Source organism: Manis pentadactyla, chromosome 1 (assembly GCF_030020395.1).
Source record: "Manis pentadactyla isolate mManPen7 chromosome 1, mManPen7.hap1, whole genome shotgun sequence".
NCBI lineage: Eukaryota > Metazoa > Chordata > Mammalia > Pholidota > Manidae > Manis > Manis pentadactyla.
This window is the reverse complement of record NC_080019.1, coordinates 121,686,324-121,711,815: the sequence shown is the minus strand read 5'-3', so window position 1 is coordinate 121,711,815 and position 25,492 is coordinate 121,686,324. Positions and strand designations below refer to the sequence as shown.

At 38.5% G+C, this 25,492-nt stretch overlaps 1 protein-coding gene across 1 annotated transcript in view; it reads left to right on the top strand.

The window, feature by feature from the left end:
• Positions 1-7,084, top strand: part of MB21D2 (Mab-21 domain containing 2) — a 115,289-nt gene extending 108,205 nt beyond the window's left edge. The window contains exon 2 of the mRNA XM_036875277.2: positions 4,259-7,084. Coding sequence (XP_036731172.2) covers positions 4,259-5,523 — 1,265 coding nt within the window. The 3' untranslated portion in view covers positions 5,524-7,084. The remainder of the gene's footprint in view (positions 1-4,258) is intronic.
• Positions 7,085-25,492: the final 18,408 nt, after the last annotated feature.

The following is a 25,492-nucleotide window of genomic DNA, read 5'->3' as shown; positions in this document are numbered from 1 at the left end:
ACAAGCTCAGTGGTATGTATGCATCTTCTTTTTGTTCCTACTCATGACTTTGGATAATTTACCAACCGCTAAACCACCAGAGTCCCTTGATTTTACCTTCCTGTAATTACACAGAAGTCCTTGGATGAGTTCAGAGATGGCACCTGTCGGGACTGATGCCCACAGCCAAAGTGTGCAGTCGAATTTTTTCCCTTCCTTTGTCTTTTTCCTCCCAGCCCCTCCCTGGCTGTGTTTTAGTTACATGGCAACCCATCTGCCATGATAGCTGGTGTCTGGTAGCTGGTGTCAGCTTATTCTCACTTAAGCTCGGCTCGGGAGAGTTTTCAAGGAGGGCATTTGAAGCTTGTGTATGCTGGGAAGGCTCCAGTTATAGAACTGCAGACTACAGTGTTACAGGTTGAGTTTGTTCTCAGTTCTTACCCCACAGCAACAAAGAATTGAAAAGCAGAAACACAGTAGGGAAGCAGAGTGAAAGTTTTATTTGAATACACTCCAAGTGAGGAGGGGGCTAGAGTCAAAAGTAGACTAAGGTGGGGAACTTTTAGAGGAGGGTTTGTTTATCATGACTTAGCTGGGGAGGCTCTTCCTTTGGTTGACAGGATGAGACCATTTGCTTGACAGCTCTAGTTATACACCATTCCTCTTGGTGCTCATGTCTTTTCCCAAAATGCACACACAGAAGCCCATGGTGTGGGCTTTGGGGCAGTGAGCAAAACTGCAGTTTTATTTTAATGAGATTATGAGGAAGTGTGGTTTGGGCGGTTTGTAGTTTTGTTGGATTGTGCCTGTGCTGGGGCCTGGTTGGGATGGGCTTGGTCCATAGGTAAGTAGTTATCTCCTGCAAAGCCTGTGTTGTCCTCACACGGGACCCCTACCTGGGCAGTCTGGGCAGTTTCTCCTTAACTTTATCTCCCCCCCCCCCCCCCCCCCCCAGCTGCTCCTGTCTATCTTCCTACAGAACAGAAGGGCTCAGGCAGCCTACATGAAAACAATGGTTGTCACAGGGGATGAGCTTCTGGAACAATGCAGCCTTAGGGACTTTGTTTCTAACTTCTGGGGCTTAGCAAAATGAGCCTCAGCAATATTCTCTCTGCTAAAGTTCTCTCTGCTCTTTAAAGAAGTAACAAATATCCCAAGTCACCCTAACTCCTGAATATTAGAATTTAGCCGAATACTTTATGCAACTTTATTGAAAGAAGGGCCAACATTCTCACTAGGGGCATAAAAAGTAACTGGAAGGAAAAAGAATATTTTATTATTGGCAGGAATGTGCTGGTATATATACTAACACATGAAAATACATTAGAACATCTCCTTTAATCCAGCAGAGGGCAGAAGGGAGTTTTAGCTTTTCCCTCCTAAGACTATCTAAACAAAATTGTGACCATCCAAAGCAAAATTCAGCGACATGTTTGTAAACAAATTACACCCAGTCTGCTAATGCATAAGTTATTCTGGCTGTAAAGACAGGTCCCAGCTAGTGTGCTAAGAGCCACTTTAATCTTGTCCAGGAGAAAAGAAGTATAGAATTCTGAGTTATTTATGCCCAAAAGGGGATGTTGTGGAATGCAAATTATAATACCACTCCTAATTGATTCAGATCTTATTTAGTAACCACAATGCAACATTTCACGATTTTTCCCGATTATATTATGGCACTCCAAATGCTAGAATGAAAGACTTTGAAATAACAATCAGTAAATTATTTCATTAACACATGTTTCGCTTTGAAAGTAACTGCACATACATGTGACCCTATGAAACAGTGAAAATGATTTTCACAACCTATTTTGGATTCTGAGAAGTCTATCTTACCTTAATAGCTAAAACTTGGAGTGGTAGTATTTGTTACATTGTAAAGATGAAATTAATACTGAAACCTGATGGCAATTGAGAAATGAATCCTTGCCTTAATGTTTATGATAACTTTGAATCCTGGTTTGTAAGTCTGGCTTTTGAAAACCACTTTTAAAAGGAAAATAAGATATCCATGCTGACTTTGTAGTGAAAGCTGTTTTTACTTGGGTAGTACGTGATTCTTAGATTGGGTTCCTCAGGAAGCAGCCCCTGAATTGGAGTTACGATATTTATTTAGGAATGCTCTTGCGATCAGCATCCCTGGAAGGGATGGCATGGAAGCAGGATCAGGCAGAGGGAGAAGTCAGGTTTTCTTGCTGCTACAATGCCAGCCTTAGCTAAACCCACTGGGAACTCAAGATTTGAATGATTCTCCAGAGTATCCTGAACTAGGGCCCCCTTACATTGATCAGTTACTGGATATGCACCCCAGCGCCCACCCCAACCATAGAATGTGACCGTGGTTGAGGTAGTTCTTTGCAGCCATGACAGTCCTTAAGGGATTTTGCTGGCAGCACTCCCAGCAGCTGAGACCAGAAGTCTTTGTTGAAGGGGGATCTGGGTGGTACCTACAGCACAGCACAGGCAGGGGGAGAAAGAGCCCCAAAAGTTAGACACACTGGAGTCTCTTTCTGATGAATTATGGACTCTTTAACATTGGATAACTTGTTGATTGCTTTAAAACAAAATATGGAAGGAAATGGTACTAAATAAAAGACTTTTTCATGGCTCATGTGGTTTGGAAAACAGGTTTTTTTTAAAAAAAATACATTTTCATAAAAGAATGTTAAATTTTGAAATACAATGATATATAGTACAAACACATACACAGTTTATTACATCGGGATTGTCCTATGAATAATAAACTATGTTAACGAAAGACAATTGTAATAAATAATGGAATTGTAGTTTGTGGTAGTTCTTTGCAACCTTTAGGGAAAAGTTGTTAAATTAGTCACAAAGAGCAATGCTGGTAGACTGCCAGATAATGTAGCATCAGTAAATATATAATACAAAAACAGGAGACTGGGAGGGCAGATGTAATTCATGCAACTGACATTTAGGTCTAGTTTTTATTTAAGCATTTCATGTTTAAACTCTTAATTCCATCTGTTTGCTCCTTTGTTATTCATAGTTTCATTGGGTACAGACCCCTGTGCCTGTCTGGTACGTATCTGAGACATGGTTCTCACTCTCAGAGAGTTCCCAGTATCATCTAAAAGCCACATTTGTTATCACTACCAATCTCATCAGGAAATTACACAACAATTTGGGAAGATGGTAAGCCCATGGTACAAAAGAAGAGTCTTCTAAAATTTAATTTTTCATTAGCAATAAATATTTCAGTTGTTTTTGTGAAGACAGGCCAATTTTGTCCACTTTTTTTGAAAATGTCTTCAGATACCCAAATCTGAATAGTCACAGTTTATCAGTTGTTATTTAAAATAAAACTGGTGTTGCATGAGGAAAGCTGCTAACTGGGCCCACAGCTCGAGCGTGAGTGTCCTCCTTGAAGACGGCTTTTGTGCTTCTTGTTTATTACCAGTTCTGTCATACAGAATATTAGAAAGCTGGCACAAGACTTGGGATTTAATAAAATCAATTCATTTTTCATGTCTATTAAGGATTTTCTTAAGTGAAACTGGATTTTTTAAAAATGCTAGTGCATGTTCGTAATAAAGAAACCCGTGATGGCTGGCGCAGTTTAGTGCCACTGTCTTGACTAATGCTGAGGCGTCAGCAGTTTTTCCCTCCACTGCTTTTGTACTATCAGGTGCAAGTGTCAACAGAGTGAAAAAGGCAAATAATGAGTTAGTATTATGAAAAGAGTTATGACCTCACTGCCCCCTCAAAGTGTCCCACTTTCAGTGTCCACCACCCACATTGAGAATTGCCTGTATAGAAGAAGGTTTAAGCAGGGAGAACTAGGGGTAGGAGACCTGCTTTGGCAAGACATGTAAGAGCCTGGCTTTCTATGGGGGCAGCAGAGATGGAGAACTGGGAAGGGGTGAGAAATGTTGCAGAGGTTATAAAGACAGATTTGGCTGTAGAAGGGCAGGGAAGAGTTGAAGCATTCTGAGGCTTTCAGCCTGGATAGCTGAGTGGATGGCAATGCCATTAATGGAGCTGATGACTAGAGGAAAAGGAGCCCTGGTTTATGATCGAAAATGAGACTGCTTTCACTGTGAAAGAAAAAGCTGCCATAATTTTTCCACTTGGAAAAGGATGGATTCTAGCTCTGACGAACAAAGTGCTGCTCTCTGGGCCCGGCAGCAGCCTAGGATCTGGTGTCCTACGGATCATGAACTGTCACTCTGGGAAGCTCAGCACATTCTACATTGATGCATCAGACTCGTGTGTCTGTGCTTCCTATAATAGTGTTTTCTCTTTCTGTTTCTAGGAATGGTGCAAAAGCTGGACCAAAAACTTCCAGTGGCCAATGAGTACCTGTTGCTCTCTGGAGGAGTCCGGGAAGGTGTGGTGGACCTGGATTTAGATGAGCTTAATGTCTACGCCCGGGGCACAGACTATGATATGGACTTTACTCTTCTGGTGCCAGCCCTTAAGCTGCATGACCGTAATCAGCCTGTGACACTTGATATGCGCCACTCAGCCTTGTGCCATTCTTGGCTGAGCCTTCGGCTTTTTGATGAGGGGACGATCAGCAAATGGAAAGACTGCTGCACCATTGTAGATCACATCAATGGTGCCACCAACTACTTCTTCTCCCCAACCAAAGTAGCTGACTGGTTCTATGACTCCATCAGCATTGTCCTATCAGAGATACAGAAGAAACCCCAGCGAGGGATGCCAAAGGTGGAAAAGGTAGAAAAGAATGGGACCATCATCTCCATAATTCTGGGTGTGGGGAGCAGCCGCATGTTGTATGATATCGTCCCTGTGGTATCTTTCAAAGGTTGGCCTGCAGTGGCCCAGAGTTGGCTCATGGAGAACCACTTTTGGGATGGGAAGATCACTGAGGAAGAGGTCATCAGTGGGTTTTACCTGGTGCCTGCTTGCTCCTACAAGGGTAAGAAGGATAATGAATGGCGTCTGTCCTTTGCCAGGAGTGAGGTGCAGTTGAAGAAGTGCATCTCTAGCAGCCTCATGCAGGCCTACCAGGCCTGCAAAGCCATCATCATTAAACTCCTCTCCCGGCCCAAAGCTATCAGCCCCTATCACCTCAGGAGCATGATGCTCTGGGCCTGTGACAGACTTCCTGCCAACTACTTGGCCCAAGAAGACTATGCAGCCCACTTCTTGCTGGGCCTCATCGATGACCTGCAACACTGTCTGGTCAACAAGATGTGCCCCAATTATTTCATCCCCCAGTGCAACATGCTGGAGCACCTGTCAGAGGAGACAGTCATGCTCCACGCGCGGAAGCTCTCCTCCGTTCGCTCAGACCCGGCAGAGCACTTGCGCACCACCATTGAGCACGTCAAGGCAGCCAACCGGCTGACACTGGAGCTCCAGAGGCGAGGCAGCACCACCAGCATCCCTTCTCCGCAGTCCGACGGTGGTGACCCCAACCAGCCTGACGACCGTTTGGCCAAAAAACTGCAGCAGCTAGTGACTGAGAACCCGGGAAAGTCCATCTCTGTCTTTATTAACCCTGATGATGTCACAAGGCCCCATTTCAGAATCGATGACAAATTTTTCTGAGCACTGTGCTGCCTTTTTTTCTTTCTCTTGGTTCTAAAACTCTCGTAAGGTGTAGTGTGGTTTGTGATGCCGTCTTTCTGTTTTTTACATATCCAGCCGAGATTGGATCTATTAAGAACACATTTTAAGCTTCCTGGTTCTGCAGGACGGTGCGGGCTCTGAAACAGTATATTACTATTTCATATTCTGCCTCTGATTTTGTTATTTACTTTTGTAGTTATTGTCACCTTGTTTGTTTTTGGTTTTGGGATTTTAAGAACTTGAGCCATAGATGAAAATGCCCATGAATTCTCTTGCTTTTGCCTGTTTCATACTTTGTGCAAATTTGTTTATGGGGATGGGAAACAAATTTCTTTCTGACATTTCAGGATTCTATTATTGTTTTGTTTTGTTTTGCGTCTTTATTTTTTAATGTGCTTCCATCCCTGCAGATATTTGAGAGTCATCTGAACCTGGGAACTTCCTGGCACATTAGGTGGATTTATTGCTTCTCACCAGTGGCCAGAATAGTCTCCCCCTTTCCACCAAACAATGTAGACTTTGAAAGTGATAATGCTACAAATTGTGTTTTGGAGCAATTTCATTGAATGTAACTGTCCTCAACTCAGAACTCTGGATGGTTTGGAAGCTGTGTGGAACAACTTTCCAAACAGAACTAAGGTTTCCAAATGGTAGTTTTAGAGTGTGTAATTATTTGAAGCCTTATTTAAATCCTACTAAAGAACACACCATTATAATTGTTATTTGCACTGATGAAATCTTTGCCACCATCAGAGTCCCAGTGTGTGTGTGTCAATATAAATTGACATTCACTGTTGCAATGCTATCATTTTTTCATTTAGCCCATTTCTCTCAATCAATAGAATTTCTTTGCATTTGTTTAGTTCTCATTTAATTGTGGGGTCCTGTTTTGCCCCCTTTGATATTCCTGGTTCCTGTCACTGAGGGAAATTTTTAAAGCTTTATACCTGCTAATGACTTTATCTGAAGCTGGGGAAACATACTTGATAGATAGGTTGTCATTGCATGTATTGCTTTTGGGCTATAGAGATAAGGTATTCTGGTAAAGTCTCTTGGCTCCTACTGACAGTTTTAAGGAAAAGTAGCAGGAAGAACTGATAGTCCCCAAGTAGAAGTTACCATGTCTGTTTAAAAGCAGGTTTTGCCATGGAGCAGGAACCAGGACATATCTGTGGGGGTAGCCGTGGTGGAGAGGCGTCCTGTCTTCATAAATGAAATTACTTGCCAGTTTTAGGTGCCACAAGGCTGTGGCTCCCAGTTTTGGTGTGGACTCACGGTGAACTATGCTGTTGGGGAGGCCGGGGGTCTGCTGGTCTCTCAAAGGATGACCATGGTGTCTGCTGTTGGAAAAGCCAAGCAACATTTTGGATTTGATCTTGACTATCCAGACTTACAGGTTGGGTTTTGGCTGATTGAAATCAGGCATATGTGGTCTTGGGTTTTTGCATGGGAATTAGTGTAATGCTTATAAATGGAAATGAAATCCTAACCATCTTAAGTCAAACACAAAAATAATAAAAGAAACATACTGGCCATGAAATTTTGTTGTTAGTTTGTAACCTGGAAACTATTTTCTTATTAGTAACACCAACAATAATTTTCAGTAAATACAGCCCTGGACTTGCTATTGTCTTTCAAGCCAGATGTCCATGTACTGAACTTTCAGTATTCATTCTTGCCTTTCCCCAGGTTTCCTACTAGTATCTACCTGTCCTTCACATAATCTGTGTCCTTCTCAGGAAATGATTTCCTAGCTCCAGACATGCATCCTGACTGGTGTAAACCAACTGATAGAATCATTTCCCTGGCCACATTAAGTAATTAGGGATTAGCCATGGGATGTGAGCTGTTCCAATCGGGGACATGCTCAGGATTCTAGCTTGGAAAAGTGGGGCAGAGGCATGCTGTCTGGATATGGAGGAAGATCAGCTCTTGGCCTCTACTGCTCTGACAGCTAGCACATAACCACGACAAGAGCCAGCTTTAGGATGAAACTGACATCAGGTGATAATATTCAGAGGTGGGATGGGAAAACACGATCCACCAGACACTGCCTTCTCCCACTCCAAATCTGAGGCCTCTCTTCCCACTGCACGTTTTTGTTCAATGAGTCAACACTTCGTTCTTTCAGCCAGTTTGAATTTGGTTCAGTTCATCAAAATACTTAAGGTATACCAAATCATTTCAGTGTGTTAAACTATTTCAGTTGATGTGTGTCTCTGTTCTTCCTGGGGATAAATATCGGGGATATCCATATAGTTGATCTAAAAGCTGGTTAATGCTATCTGATTTGATTAATTACAAAGAATATCATAACTTCTATAACTAATAAATATGCACCTGGTAAAGCCAGTTAAAATTTATTATACTTTGACCATTATGCTAAACTTCCTAGGTTAAAGGAAATTATTGTAAACCAGTGAAGTAGCAAGTGTACATAAAGGTACTGGCTCCCTTTCAAGTCAGCTATCAACTGCTACAATTGTGCTTTGAATTGGCATCTCAAATACAATCAGCAATATTTGCAATATTAGAACTGCTGTGTTTACAGACAATTCTATTACAGGTGTGATGAGAATCTAGTTTCAGTGATCCTTTTGTCACATTTTTTTTCTTTTTGCCACCTCTAGTCTTAGTGAAGAGCTCTGTCCACAAATTCTTGGTTAAACTTAATTAAAAAAATCCAGAGGCCCCTGAGATCTAGTAATTTTTAACTTTTTAAAAAATTCCTGGAATTTGCTATCAGTACCATAAATCTAGGACTCAGGTCAAATATTGTTGAAGGTGGGTAGAAATGGGATGTAGTCTGATGCCTTTTCTTATGTGAACCTTAGCAAATCATTGAATTACTAACCTCTTCTTCTGAAGCCTGAAAGATTGGTTAGAACAGCTTCTGCTTGGAGTACAGTATGAAGTGCCGTAAGGCTGGAGTCACAATTTCAGCCTAACTTATGACTGGTTTTTTGGTTATGGGAATTTACAAGCTGTAACTACAGGATTTCAATTCTCTGATGGGACCTGGTTTCACATATTTTGAGCTCGGTGATTTTCTAGGTTGGTTTCAGAGTGAATGGAGCCAACCAGGACCAGACATTTTAAAATAAGAATTTGCTGAAATTACAGATTTATTTCAGAGAAAATGGGAGGCAGGAGTATGTGGCTACCTTTACTTTGACATGGAGATGTGAGGAAGCTCCAACTTCTGGGCCTAGTTGAAGAACCCCTAGTGACTTCTGCACCACCCCTTTACACACACGCACACACGCATGCACACACATCACTGATTGGAGGTTTCTTTAAGGTTACTGTTTTATGATACTTTCTGGGAGAAGTAAGCCCATTCATTGGCTGGTCACCGCTAAGTGTTGATTATTTAAAATTCCCTTACTTGGAATTAGCCTCAGGTGGGATTGCTGGGAAGGAAAAGGAAGCGTGTGCTTAGTTAGCAGCAGCTGCTGGATTCCTAGGGTCAGGTGGCTCTACACCAGTTTTTGCAGAAGTACCTCTTCCTCTAATAAACTCCCTGCAGAAGCTCTTTCCTTGAGTCACCCAAGGGGCTGCTTATGTGGCTGTTACACTTCCCACCTGGTCATTATTAAGGGTGAGGGAAAGACTATTTCACACTCCTACACGTTCTGACCTGGAGGGTAAAGTATTTTGCCATTAAATGAAGCACTAACTACTTACACCAAAGGAAGAATGCGCATCATTTCCTGTTACTGATATTTTATTAGTATCAGGTAAATATTTTTTTTTTTTTAGCTGGGGATGACTTTTATTAACATTTGGTATATGTCTTTTTTCTATGTGTATTCAATTGTATTTTTTTTTTTTTAATAATTATTTTTTTATTGAAGGGTAGTTGACACACAGTATTACATTACATTAGTTTCAAGTGTACAACACAGTGGTAGAACATTTATATACATAATTCGAGGTTCCAGCTATCACCCTACCAAGCTGTTACATTATCTTGACTATATTCCTTATGCTATACATTACATCCCGGTTACTTATTTATTTTACCATTGGAAGTCTGTCCTTTTTTTTTTTTTTTTTTTTTTTTTTTTTGAGGGCATCTCTCATATTTATTGATCAAATGATTGTTAACGACAATAAAATTCTGTATAGGGGAGTCAATGCTCAATGCACAATCATTAATCCACCCCAAGCCTAATTTTCGTCAGTCTCCAATCTTCTGAGGCATAACAAACAAGTTCTTACATGGAGAACAAATTCTTACATAATGAATAAGTTACATAGTGAACAGTACAAGGGCAGTCATCGCAGAAACTTTCAGTTTTGCTCATGCATTATGAACTCTAAACAGTCAGTTCAAATATGAATACTCATTTGGTTTTTATACTTGATTTATGTGTGGATACTACATTTCTCTCTTTATTATTATTATTTTTAATAAAATGCTGAAGTGGTAGGTAGATACAAGATAAAGGTAGAAAACATAGTTTAGTGTTGTAAGAGAGCAAATGTAGATGATCAGGTGTGTGCCTGTAGACTATGTGTTAATCCAAGCTAGACCAGGGCAATAAAACATCCACGTATGCAGAAGATTTCTCTCAGAACAGGGGGGGTGAGGTTCTAAGCCTCACCTCTGTTGATCCCCAATTTCTCACCTGATGGCCACCCTGCCACTGTGCCTGTCTTAGATTGTTCCTCCCTTGAGGAATCTTACCCGTCTCTGGCTAACCAGTCATCTTCCGGGGCCATACAGGGAAATGTGAAGTTGGTAAGTGAGAGAGAAGCCTTATTGTTTGAAAAGGTTAGCTTTTTACATCTTTGCATATTTATGCCCTGTGGCTTCTATGCCCAGCAAGGTAAATATTTTTTTTAACTGATTGAATCAATGCACTTAATACTCCTCTCTGAGGAAAACCAATTTAAAAAATGTACCTTTTATGCTGTGGTTTCCTCAACAGATAAACAGAGAATGTGTGATCTGAATATTGTTTAGAATATTTATCTCCAATGGAGAATTATTTATAGTTTGTCTAAAATTTTACCTTCTGTTAATTAGCTGGAAAAAATATTTATTTTTAAGAAAATATACATTATATGCAGTAGAAATCAAGGTGTAATAATTACAGTCATTGTGTTTCTTTATACCCATTTTATAGTGATACATACTATTAGTGCATTCAAAAGCAGCATGTTTCATAAACTGCACCATTTGCTGTATGGCACTGAACTTCTATACTAATGTGGTGTGACTCTGATTTTCTAAGTTTTGGTTGACACTTTTCTATCCACAGTTGGATCCTGACAGTCATCAGACATAAGGGAGACCATATGTCTGGGTCTGTGTGGTTAAGAATAATGAAGAAATTTAAGAAAAGTCAAATATTAATCCTCTGTGTAAAAACTCTGTTTTTCAAAGATCTTTAAAGACACTTTTAGCCTTAATTTGGTATGGTAGCTGAGATGAGAATGTATCTCTAGACCACTTCTCTTTTCAGAATGAATGGCCTCTCGATGTGACTTTGGTAAAGGCAGGCACATTGGTATATTTGTCATTCACCATCTTCTCCACCAATTAATCCTAGAAGCGAGTAGAGGCTAAAACTTGTTTCTTTGACTTTACAACCTTACCTATGAAATGCAGAATTGGGGTAGCTGTTCCCTTTATTTCTGGCTTTCCCAATCTAAGATGGGAAACATGATCTCAACTATAGATCTATAAATCCAGCTATTGACACCCCAAAATGTTCATTTTGGCAGAATAGTATTTTAAAAATCCTAGTGGCACCAGCGTATACAGTAAGGCATAGCAGACATTTATTGTGTTCTCTGTGGTACAGACGTTCTTGCTCAATGATTAACACTCATGAACCTACTTATGTCTCACAATAATTCTAAACACTTAAACCAAGATTCAGAAGTTAGATAACTTGTTCAAAGTTCTATAGATAATTAAGTGGTACAGCAGAGCCAGGATTTGAAGTGATTTGTCTGTTTCTAAAATTAAGTAAGAACTTTGTACTATGCCACCCTGCCTCTGCTATTAGAATCTATTCTTATTATTTAGGATAAAAAGTATAAGTAAATAGACCATCTTGTATTTTTAAAATAGTATTTCTGTAATTTAGGGTTTTTTCATAATATTGTACTTTTTAAAACTGAGCATTTGTTAAAACTTGGGTTGATGAAACCTGGCTACAAAATCTTACCACTTACGTTTTATAAACCTACACGTTTACCATTTACATTTATAAACTTTTTCACAGAAATCAGAATCTTAAACCAACTCACATAGGCTACCAGCAAATTAAAGACTGTGAGATTATTTTAATGATGACTTAAGTGAAGAACCCAAGAGACAAGGTGGCATACCTTAGTTACGACAATCTTAAAATAAACAAAGGTTTGTTTCTGATCCTTGTTTCTTCCAGCCTCATGAGATACAGTCCATGATTGGAGGACCGAAGCAAGTGTCTGTCGTCATGAGCCAAACTCTTCTTCATGTGTGGGAATAAATACATGCAACGAAGCCTTCCCTTTCACATGATGATTAGAATGATTAAAATTAAACACATCTGATCTTTTGTGGTGATTGGCAGGTGCTTTCTATAATACTTACTGAAATTCACCAAGTGACTCTGCCCTGAAGAGGTCTGGTAAACAAAGAACAGTCTTCAGAGGGCCAGAAAGGCTGAGGCCACTGCACCAACAGAGACAGCACTCAACTAACTGCTGAGCCGCCTGGATTCACTCTGTTCTGACATGAGCTGTGCGACTCTGGGCCAACACCTTCTCTTCCCTGAGTTTTTGTTCTTCTCATTTGTAAGTTGAGGAGTGAGATGTGTTACCTCTAAGGACCCCTTCTTCCATGAAGAACTCTTGGCTATATAGAGGGAGAAAAAGTACAAAGATGGAAGCTGGACACAGGGAAGATTAATCAATGCAATTTATGACTAGTGAGTGGGATTTTCAGACGCAGACGGGGCTCCAGAAGAAAGGGGGTGGATGGAAGCGGTGGGGTGTGCTTAGAGAGGGGAAATTAATGAAAGGATATTGCTCTTGCTTATCTCCTCTTTCTTCCGTATTCTCCTCCTCCTCACAACAGGGTGACATTCTTGTTCTGGGAGCTCCCAAGGCCAGTCTCATGGCTGAAGGACAGATCTCTCTGCCCTTTGCACAGACAGCTGTGTTGGCAGCATTTTATAAAGCTATTGCTTACAAAAGGATTTTGCTGGAAAATTGACACTTTTTTTGACTCTTAGGTCACTAAATATAGCTCAAGCTCAAACTTAGCTAATTCACACATCAGTTTTGTTTAGCTTTTTTATATGAAAATTCTGAGAAAGGAAGCCACTAAGGCTTCCTTGTGTGACAAGGTAAGGCTAGACGGGGTGTATCTCTGCCTGAATTTTGCCTCTCATGTGCTCACCTTGTGGACACCGGGGCACTGTCTCCCATCACCCTGTGACTGACAAATGACGCGTGACCCCAGCCTGTGGGAGAGCTCCTTGGGGTTACATCGACTGACCTTGTGTTATGCTGACAGTGTAAAGAATCATAAGGAAGTATAACAGAATAGAACAGAGTAACATAGACCAAGAGTGGTTTCCGCATCTTCACAACCCAGATTCTCGCCTCTCTGTGCTTTGGCCTTAGCTGCTATTTATTTTCCACAGTTCTACAGCTTTGTAGTTGTTGAACAGCCCCAGGTCATTACATGACATTCTGTTTTATTCCTCCCACCTTTTTGATAAACAAAAAAGTCTCATGTTTCAACTCACTTTGTAAGTGTCCCTTAGATACCCCTTCTCAGGTTCCAATATTTGTTACAGAATCACTATCTTTATACTCCCACCAGCCAGCCAAAAATATTTTGATGAGCTTCCTAGGTTTGTGTTATGAAATTTCTAAGGTATTAGGGCATTTAAAAATAAATTTATAGACTGCTTTACAAACTACACATTCTCCTAATCCCAAATACCATTATGCAACAATTGTTTCTCTATTAAAAATCATTTCTCTATGTGGAAGGACACTTGGATGTTGAAGGACTTTCCTGAGTGTCTTTTGTTTAGATTGATCTCAGAGAAAAACCTGTCTCACTGGAATGATTCACAGATAAATTTCTCTATAGCTAGTTAGTCCACAGATTTTGTTTAAATCTCTGATTCCTATGGTGGAGGGGATCTCGTGGAGTTTTTAATCTGGTGTCATTAGGTGAACAATGTGGGGAGAACATCAGCCCTAGATGCTGAGATACAAAGAAACAGGAGTTGTGAGGAGTCAAACGTATGCACACAACACACACCTAGCCATGTGACTTTCTTTTGGTTGCCTTTTCTTTCCACTTCAGTTTCACCAATTGCTATTTGTGTGTGTTGGTTTTTCAGTGCTCACCTCAGCAGATGCCACAGTGCACTGATGGTTGGGCTCCAAATCCTTAATCTCTGGAGCATCTCTATTTTTTTCTGCCTCATATACTAGAATTTCCCATGAGAAGTTATTTGAAGAAAAAGTGTCACTGTCTTAACAAATATTAAAATGTATGTGATAAGATTACCTGTAAAGGTTCTTCTAGATTTCTGAAGGGTCAGTAGTTCTAGAAAGCAAGTGAAGTGAAGGAAGTGCGGAAAACATTTCAATGCTTAATTATTCATTCAATGAATAGTTACTGAACATCTCAAAGAAGAGGACCAGTTTACAGCCTGGTGAAGTTTTTACTCTAGTAAAATGGGGGTGAATGTGGGGCAAGACATTGGCCCTAGATTCTCAGATATACAAAAAAGTCATACGAAAATTTCCTAATCAAGATGAAAACAAATATTAAAAACTATTTTCCCTTCTGTCCACCCACATTGGCACAGTAGGTTAGGGTTTCTCAACCTTGATACTATTTACATTTTAGGCTAGATAATTCTCTGCTGTTGGCCTTTCCCGGTTGCAACAAAAGAAAGTCTTCAGACATTGTCAAATGTTCTCTGGAGGAGCAAAATTGCTTCTAAGTAAGAACCACTGCAATCAATAATTCTGGTTTACCTTTTATCTCCTGGGGACAGAGACAATTTCAGGTTAATTTCTATGACTAGCTGAAAGTAAGTAAATATCTAGGAAATGTTGGCTGAGTTAAATTTGTAAGAGCAAAGTGTTAATGAGTTTTCTAATAGTCCTTCATTAATCACTTTCATGTTTGTAACTATCAAAATACTTGTTCAAGTAGTTAATCAATTGACATTTTCCAATGTTGCAAGTATTTCCAACAGGGGCTGTGGGTTAGCTCTTTAAAATGTAGCTTTTTCCCCCTCTAGGAACTTATAGTGTATATGGGAAAATATTACTTGTATAGGTGGATATAAAATAAGCATAACAAGGAGTATACAGAAAGGGTCAGATGAAAGACTAAATGATTATCACAGGAGCTAGGCTTAGGGAGAAATTTTGAGCTGGGACATTTAGGGAAGGCTTTGATGGATAAGAGACTTTATGAAACTATAGAGATGGTTGGGAAAGTACTGTAGAAGGAGGGAGAATTTTAGAGAGGGAGGTGTGGAGGGGCCACATGTGGGAATGATGGATAAGAAATACAGGTAGTTCTATTCTTTCATACATTGAGATCTAGAATATGCTGTTTGAACTTGCAAAATATATCTGCTGCAGATTCATGTGAAAATGGAATCTAACTTCTTGTGAGAAGTATATAAAGTGTATAAAGCAGTTTGACAATATTTGAGGTTCAAATGTTAATTGTCACTGAAATGATTTTACTGCTGGATAAGTTTCACAATATAAGCACTGTTTTACTCTGTTAGTTTTGGTTGAATTAATAAATAAATATCAAGTTTGTAACACCAGCTATTTTCCAAAGCCATTCAAATTTTAACAATAGCCTTTGAGGGCAGTTCTTCTCATTCATAAAAATTTCAGTCTCAGTCCTGTGCTCCTAAAAGTCACAAAATATGTTTACTAGTGCTAAGTTATTGACTATCTGTGTGGTTGGGCAATTAAGGATACTCAACTTCTATTTCAGAAAACAAAATTTCTCAAAATTGCCAATGGTTACATCTACAAGAACCCATGAAATTCACTGTTGATGCCACTGTGTTCATAACACATGATCAAATATTGTCCTCATAGTACCTGCTGATGAATAGAACAATGAGTAATAAAAGGTTTAGATATTATACTTTCACAAGTTTTGTACATTTGCCCATATAAGTTTTGTTCTGCTCCATACATACTTTTACCACCATCAATCGTCACACATCTTGACAGATTCCACTTGAGATTGTACAGAATTAGTTTTTTCTTAACTTCTTTGAAAATGTTCTGACCTGTAGTTTTTCCACACAAATCAAAAGAGGCTAATTCTTTAGTTATGTCAGACTCTGCATTTATTCCTCAAATAAACAACAACTGAACAGTACTGATAATACCTACAAAGTCCTCAAGATCTTTGTCATTTGTCTTGTTTTTAAGTTGACTATTCATTTTACTTTTGATGTCATTTTGTCTTCTGTTTGGATTATCTGCTTTCATGTTTTTAAAATATTTGGCAGCTTGAAGTTCCACATTAGGAAAGGCTTTGATGCTGACCATGTTGGGAAATATTTACTAGTTCCCTGGAGTTTCACTTCACCAAATATATTTGACTTCTTTTTTTTAAAGAAGGCTTTCTTTTTTTAAATTAATTAATTAATTAATTAATTAATTTATTTATTTATTTATTTATTTTTATTGAAGGGTAGTTGACACACAGTATTACATTAGTTTCAGGTGTACAACACAGTGATTCAACATTTATATACATGATAATTCTAGGTACCAGCTATCACCATACCAAGCTGTTACAATATCTTGACTATATTCCTTATGCTATACATTACATCCCGGTTACTTATTTATTTTACAATTGGAAGTACATATATATATATATATATGTATATATATATATATATATATATATATTTTTTTTTTGTGTGTGTGAGGGCATCTCTCATATTTATTGATCAAATGGTTGTTGACAACAATAAAATTCTGTATAGGGGAGTCAATGCTCAACGCACAATCATTAATCCACCCCAAGCCTAATTTTTGTCAGTCTCCAATCTTCTGAAGTTTAACAAACAAGTTCTTACATGAAGTACAAATTCTTACATAGTGAATAAGTTACATGGTGAACAGTGCAAGGGCAGTCATCACAGAAGCTTTCGGTTTTGCTCATGCATTATGAACTATAAACAGTCAGTTCAAATATGAATACTCATTTGGTTTTTATACTTGATTTATATGTGGATACCACATTTCTCTCTTTATTATTATTATTTTTAATAAAATGCTGAAGTGGTAGGTAGATACAAGATAAAGGTAGAAAACATAGTTTAGTGTTGTAAGAGAGCAAATGTAGATGATCAGGTGTGTGCCTGTAGCCTATGTGTTAATCCAAGCTAGACCAGGGCAATAAAACAGCCACGTATGCAGAAGATTTCTCTCAGAACAGGGGGGGTGAGGTTCTAAGCCTCACCTCTGTTGATCCCCATTTTCTCACCTGATGGCCACCCTGCCACTGTGCCTGTCTTAGGTTGTTCCTCCCTTGAGGAATCTTACCCGTCTCTGGCTAACCAGTCATCTTCCAGGGCCATACAGAGAAATGTAAAGTTGGTAAGTGAGAGAGAAGCCTTATTGTTTGAAAAGGTTAGCTTTTTACTTCTTTGCATATTTATGCCCTGTGGCTTCTATGCCCAGTATTTGTCTTGAGGTGTCTTTACCACTTGGAAGAATTATACTCGGTAAATTCGATATATGGCACAAATTCTATTCAAGGGTTGTAATTAGGAAGGAAGAAGAAAAGCTATAGAAATAGCAGGCGGAAGAAAACCTGGGGAGATTGATTATTTCTTTGACATATCTTCTTGTAGAGTAACTTCAGCATGTATAGTTTTTAAACAACTAAGTAAATTGTGCACACACATTAACATAATAGTACAGTTATGTAACCAAAGCATACCTGTAATTACCAGCCATAAAGAAGGCTTTCTTAAGATACAGTTTTAAATATTTTTGTTTTGGTTTTGTTTCTTTGGGGACTTTATTAAAACTCATATTCCATTTCTTTTGCTAATGTTCCATATCTGTCATTGTCTTACAATCTTTTTTAATATTGTTTTACTTGTTTTATTTTTATTTCTTGCAGTCTTCATTTCCTTTGCTGTGCTTTCTACATGTCTACCCACTCTTATTTCCTTCTAATTTACTCTTTTCTCTTTTGTGGAAAGTGTCAAACTTAGAGAAAAACTGAAAGTATAATAAACAAACAAAAAGCAAATAATCCAATCAAAAAATGGTCAAAGGAACTGAACAGACAGTTCTCCAAAGAAGAAATTCAGATGGCCAACAGACACATAAAAAGATGCTCCACATCGCTAGTTATCAGAGAAATGCAAATTAAAACCACAATGAGATATCACCTCACACCAGTAAGCATGGCTACCATCCAAAAAACAAACAACAACAAGTGTTGGCGAGGTTGTGGAGAAAGGGGAACCCTCCTACACTGCTGCTGGGAATGTAAATTAGTTCAACCACTGTGGAAAGCAGTATGGAGGTACATCAAAATGCTCAAAACAGACTTACCATTTGACCCAGGAATTGCACTCCTAGGAATTTAGCCTAAGAATGCAGCAATCAAGTATGCGTAAGACCAATGCACCCCTATGTTTATCGCAGCACTATTTACAATAGCCAAGAAATGGAAGCAACCTAAGTGTCCATCAGTTAAATGAATGGATAAAGAAGATGTGGTACATATACACAATGGAATATTATTCAGCCAGAAGAAGAAAACAAATCCTACCATTTGCAACAACATGGATGGAGCTAGAGGGTATTATGCTCAGTGAAATAAGCCAGGTGGAGAAAGACAAGTATCAAATGATTTCACTCATCTGTGAAGTATAAGAACAAAGAAAAACTGAAGGAGCAAAACAGCAGCAGACTCACAGAACCCAAGAATGGACTAACAGTTACCAAAGGGAAAGGGACTGGGCAGGAGGGGTGGGAAGGGAGGGATAAGGGGGGGGAAGAAAGGGGGCATTATGATTAGCATGCATAATGTGGGGGGGCATGGGGAGGGCTGTACAACACAGAGAAGACAAGTAGGGATTCTACGGCATCTTACTATGCTGATGGACAGTGACTGCAATGGGGTATGTGGGGGGAACTTGGTGATGGGGGGAGTTTAGTAAACATAATGTTCCTCATGTAACTGTAGATTAATGATACCAAAAAAAAAAGAAAGTATAATAGAAAGATGGTTTTTCCCTAAAACTTTTGAGAGTAAGTTGTAGATATGATGCCTCATCACCACCAAATACTTACAGTATTTCCTACTGTCAAGGAAATTTTCCTACATAACCATAATACAATTATCAATGGAGACTTGACATTGATGTATTATTACTGTCTAATCCTCAGGTTGCATTCAAGTTTGGTCAATATCCCTAATAATGTCCTTTACAGCAAAAGGATCCCATACAGGTTCTTACATTGCATTTAGTTGTCATGTTTCTTTAGTCTCCTGCTATCTAGAATCATTTATTATGATTTATTATGAATAATCATTTATTATTATTATAATCATTTATCATTTATTATTATCTAGAATATATTTATGTATTTGATGAGTCTTTCTGTAATAACTAATCTACCCCTTCTGCTGCCCCTTCGCCACTCGCAGTCCCCAGTGTGTATGCCCCACTCATCCCTCCTGAGCTCCAGCATGTCCGCCTAGGCTGCTTCCTCCCCCACAAGATGCTCTCCTCGTCTGGTAGTGCGGTTTCTCCAGCCTAACCCGCCCTTGCACATACACACTCATACTTCATATGGGTGCCCATCGCGCTTGGATTTGTCTCTTAGTTTCAGACTGAATTGTTTGGGGAGATGGATTTTTTTTGCTTTCTTAATAATTTCCAAAGATCTCGACTCCTCTTTCTTGTCCTCCCTATAATTTCTCACTTCTGAGGTTTTCTAATTCTGATTTGTGCTGTTCTTTGAGAGGTGCAGTAATTTTCTTGATGTCCTTAATGCTCATTTTGGATTCTTAGTTTTCATCTAATTTGTGGGCATATTTTCTTGTCTTATAGTCAGAATATTGTAAGGTTCATTTTAATATTTTCTCTTATAATTTGTGTGTTATAGGGATAAACTGAATTCCTTCCCCTTCCCCCACGTTTGAATGAGTTTAGTTATTCTGAGCTATTAAAGGAGTTTCCTGTTGGATGGGAGGAATGAAGTAAGATATCTTTCCTAGCTTCAGAACTCAGCCACTCCGTTCTCTGTTATTACCATGGAAAAATTAAAATATGGTCTTTCTGTACAGGCTAGTTGGATTCAGTAACACTGGATTCAAGGGTTAAGTTGGATTCAGAAACTTTCTGCCTCTAGCCCTGTATGCTCCAGCCTCCAACTCACCGGCCTTGCTTCCAGGTTGGTGTTCTCTGCATTAGACTGGGTTTTGCTGTCACAGTATTTCCTGGGATATGCTTGTTCAGGGCCTTCTCTTTTTTTATCTTCACTCATCTTGCTCTTCTCAGTTTGGTTTTGTTTCCAGTACTCTTCCCTCAAGATGGGGCTTTATCCTTCTGGAAGAGAATGCCTGCTGGTTATTTCTGAGATTTTCAAGGACCCTAACAGTCTTAGCACTTTTTGATCCATGTGATTTTTTAAAAATATGTATTTATCAAAACCCTGACCTTGTGAACGTCTTTCTGTATTGGTATTTCTCAGAACACTCTGTATGGGCTTTCCATCAGGATAGTATTTCCTCTTCTGGTGGATAAGAACTTGGTGATCTTTTAGTTTTGATAGATTTTTAGGTACAGTGGTGGATTTCCACCACACACAGCCACTTCATGCAGGGCCTGCTGCTGTTGATGGTTTGGTCACAGATGATTTTTAGGGAGATCTTGTTGAAGACATCAATGTCTTTTCTGCCCTACATACTGGTGTGTGTGTTTCTTTTCCAGGAAGTTTTGTTGAAATTAAAACTATGTCATGCAGTGCAAACCCACTTCAAGTTGTCTTGGTTTTTGAATGACATGAATTTTTCCTGGGCCAACTACTTGCAATAGGAGAGTATGGAAGGGCCAGGAATTCTCTCTTTCTCAGAATGAAACCCCACATGAAACAAGGTTTGTGGTTGTAAGGGCTTATGTTCTGTTCTTCATTTTGGCTAAGAAAGGTGAGCAACTGTAGAGTTTCTTGCAAATCCCAGATTCTCTCCTATGCTGTCCCTGGTCAAGGATGTGGCATGTTGGCAGCTTTTCTTTTTTTCCTTCCCTCATTTGTCCTTAATTCCTTTGCCTCTCTGTGGTGTTGAAAAGGATTCAGAGATACTCCCAGGTGCTGCACCCTCGTTTCCAAACTAAGGCCATCGATCTTACCACCTTTCATCTTCCTTATTTTTTAGGGGAGCTGCTCCCACTCGAGCTCTGTAGTGAGCATGCTCCCTCCACATCTTCCCTTCCCTGGTCCAGTTTTCACCATCCTCAGCAGCTCTTTTTCAAATACACATGATTTGGGGCAGTGCTGTTCATAGTTTTGTCTCAAACAGAATTTTTGGGTTTTTTTTTTTCACATCTATTGTTGCTTTCAATTGGTTGCTGAAAGAAGTGAGCAAAGATATCATAACTTCACCATTTCACAACTCTTCAGCATTTGTTAATTTTTTTCATGTACAGAAGTGTAGACACTTTTTTTTTTTTTTACCTAAAATCTACTGTTGATCTTAAAACAGTTATCTTCCCAGCATAACAGTTTTATTTGGGAGTAGCAGAGAATTGCAGTCTGGGACACTCAAGTTATACAGCAGAATCGTAGGCGTGTCCAGAGAGCAAAGGAGAGGAATACTCATTTTTAGAGGAAAATGCTGAGTGGGAAGGCTGTTCTAAGCAAGAAGTCCATTGGAAGAAACTGCAAGTCCCACATATCATGGCTTCTCATTGGCTGAGTTAAGACAGTCTCTTGTTGGCTGGGCCGTAGTGGGAAGGCAGAAGGTAGGAGCCTTTTTCTTTCTGTTGAGTGGTAAACTAGCTAAACAGTATGCACATCTCTTCCTGGTGGAATCTGAGATTTTCAAGGAGTGGTGGGCCTGAGAGCTCTCCCACAGGCCTCCCAGTGCCATTGTGAGTGAGGTTTCCCTTAGTTAATCTTCGCACTACCAATCTTTTCATTTATGATCACCAATTTTAAAGTTAGTGTTAGAAAGGGCTTTGATTATAAGAATGTTCATGTGTATTTTCTCTTAATGTCTTATTCTGTACCCTTGAAAATATTTAATTCCTTAATCCTATGGGACTTAATTTTTATGTAAGGTTTAACCTCTGTGTTTAATTTACTTATTTTTATGAGTAGTTGGTCTATTTTCTTCTACCGTTTATTTATATCTGTCCTTTCCCCACTACAAATGACAAAAATGTATTAAATTCTGGTGCAGACTTTCTGGAGCTCAACGTACCATTCTATTCCAATCATCTGTCATTCTGCTTCTGTTCAGATCCACAGTATTTTAATGATTATATCTTGAATACATGTTTTATTATATGAGATGATATGCTTATCTGACTCACTTTATTTTTCCAAAATTTGTCTTAGCTATTCCAACTATTTTTTAGGCATTTTGTTATATCATTTGATATTATACACCCTCAAGGACCCTCATAGAAACATAGATTCACTTCCATTAGTCAGAGTATCAATAAAGTTTTCTAATTTTCTTCACAGTTCCCATTACTACAAATTACATTTCCACTCTTCTTCTGTCATACAGTTTCTTAATAGTTAATACAGCTATCGAGAAAAATCTAATATCAAGATAAAACTGGCCTGGTGAAATTAATTAGAAAGATTTACATTAAAAGTTCATTTAATGGTTTTAAATATTAAGAGTTATCTATTTTTGAATATTTAAAGAAGTTCCATTAAAAACAACTAGGACTGATGCCATATTGTGGGAGGGCTACATTTGCATTTTTTAAAGTTTTTGATAGATTTTATAGGGCATAAGAAAGACAAAATCATCCACTTAACTCAATCATTTAATGAACAGCTTGTGCCAGGCACTGCACAGTGTTGGGGATACTGAGATAAGACATGTTCTTTGCTTCCTAATTTCTCAGGAATTTAATTTAACTGAAAAAAGCTGGCAAATATTCTGATATTAAATAATGTTTACATCAGCATAATAATCTAAGTTTGAGTTCTTTTGGCAAGTCCTTCTTTTGATGTTACTGCTACTTAAACAATCTGGAAGGCTGACTGCTATCATCTTAAAATGAGTCCTTGGTTAGCTTCTATTCGAGTCTGCACTATAATTTCTAAAGCAGCATTTGTCAGTATTATCTCTGTTCCAACCCTGCATATCCAAGAGATATTATGCAATATGATTAATGCCACTTGATTTTTTAGGTTAGCCTTTGAATTATCTGAAGACTCCTATGTTGATTTTGCACCACCCATCCCACACATGCAAAGTCACCTTTTTTACAGCTTATAAAACTCACACAAATTCCTTACATATGTTTATCCTTTTGTATATGATAAATTCACAATTATTTTTTCATTTACTTTTTAAAACATTCTATGGGATTGCTGGGCCAAGGATTATTTCCTTCATTTACAATTGACAAAACTGAGGCTTCAAAAGAATGACTTTTCTAGGCCACACAGCCCTTGAGTGGTGGTGAAAGGCCTGATTGGGTGAAGTCATTGAGAGAACATGACCTTCCATTGACCTGCGACCTCCTCACACCCTCCCCTGCCTTGGAAGGTAAGGTCCACCCTCCATTCCCTCAGTGGGATCTGTTTTCAAGGACATAGACCTGAGAGAGTGAGGTGTTGTGAGACCATCTGAACTAGATACATGACTGAAACCTGTGAAGTCCTCTATATAAACTAAGATTCTGGCAGGCGGCGCGGAGATCTACTCACCTTGAAGCGCCCAAGACAAACCTCTTTGTAAACTCCCTTGCTTATTAAGCTTGTCACCTAGCAATCTGGAGCACCTGCCTCTTTCTTCCATCTCTCCTTGCCCTTCAAATTCAGGAGCCAGTTTGCAAAGCCAATAGGCATGGATCCAGTCTCTTCACTCCAAATGTGAGGAAAGTAATTTTTAATTTACATAGTTTCTACTACAGGGAGTGATGATCTGATTGTTTGGACCTAAATTCTGTAGTGAGTAAATTCCCTTTTGAATTACCTTCTAACTGGATAGTTGTTCCTCTATTCCTAACAATGGCTACCATCCTTTCTTTTTAAAAATTTGTTGGAAAGAGCCATGTGTCAGTCTTCTAACTCAGCATTTGTGTCCTGAAAGAAAATATAGGAGTTGCTTCTTCATGAAGATATCTTGTTCTACCTTGCTAAACTTACAGTTTTGTCCAGTTTTATCCCAGTTTATTATTTGTAATTTTTTTTCCTGAGGAAAAGATAGTAAAAAGGTCTGTGTAATGAGAAAAGTAGGGAGATATGGTTTATATTATTGAGATATAATTTTCTGTTCTATTTTGTATTTAAAATGAAAAGAGAACTTTAAAAACATTTCAAAATGTTGGAATTAGAGTCTTTAAGTGAGTGAGATAATACTTTAAATAGTAAGCATATAATTATGGGCAGATAATGAAAATAGAGTTCATTTTCACACTGTTTATTATAAGATGTAATACCATTCAGAAGAATGCATGCAATGTAAATATATAACTTAACTTTAACAAATTTTTCTACAAGTGAACACCCATTCACTCTGTTTAGAAATTTCTTCCTAACTTGATAGTTGAAGCCATTCTCTCATTTTATCTTCTAAAAGTTTTATAGATTTTCTCTTCAAATTTATGTCTGTTATCCGTCTGGAAACATTAGGGTTGTTTCAAAATTTTGCCTGTTTTGGCAGATTTTAATGGTTAGGAATAAAACTCCTATGGACATTTTGTAAAATCTCTTTATTGAATATATGTACTTGACCTCGTGGGTATATGTCTAGGAATAGAATTTCTGGTTCAGAAGATAGCAGATAATTCCAAACAGTTATCTCAAGTGCTGTGTCAGTTTACACTTTCACCAGCAAATTTATGAGATTTCCAGTTTTTCCACATCCTTGTCAGCACGTAATATTGCTAACCTTTTCATTTGTGGTCATTTTGCTGGGTGTATACTGGTATCTCATTGCCATTGTAATTTACATTTTCTAATAGCTAAAAATATTGAATGATTTTTCTTCTGCTGATTTCATGTTTGTATATCTTCTTTGGTAAATTACCTGTTTAAGTTACTTGCTCATTTTTGAAATTGGGTTGTTGTTTTTTTTCCTTATTAACATGTAGGTGTTCTCTCTATATTCCAGAAACAAGTCTTTTATCTTAAAAATGTTGACAGTTTTCTTAGTCCATATCTTGACTTTTCACTCTCCTAATGATGCCTTTGATGAACAGAAGTTTATCTGTAAGAAAGTACAAGTTCTCAAATTCTTTTCTTTTATGATTATTGTTACTTGCATTCTGTTAAAAAAATATTCACCTACCGAAAATGTAGTGAAGATACTCTCTGGTTTCTTCTAGAAGCTTTACTATTTCTTTCTTTATTTTTTTTTTTTTGGCCATTTAGGCTTATAATCTATCTTAAATTAAAATGTGTATGAGGCAGGGAGTTGAGGGTTTCTTTTTTTCTCCCATATGTTTCTCCAGTTGATCCAGTACCATTTATTCAACGATCATCCTATCTCCTCTGAATTGCAAAGGTATCTTTGTTGAAAAGCAGGTGAGTACACCCCCTACACCCACACCCAAACACAAACGTGCACACAATTTCTGGATACTTTATTCTGTTTCATGGTTGGTTTCTCTAGCTCGATACCCAATGCCATACTGTCTTAATTACTGTGGCTTTAAAGTAAGTCCTGAATTTGGAGGTGTAAGTTCTTAAAGTTTGT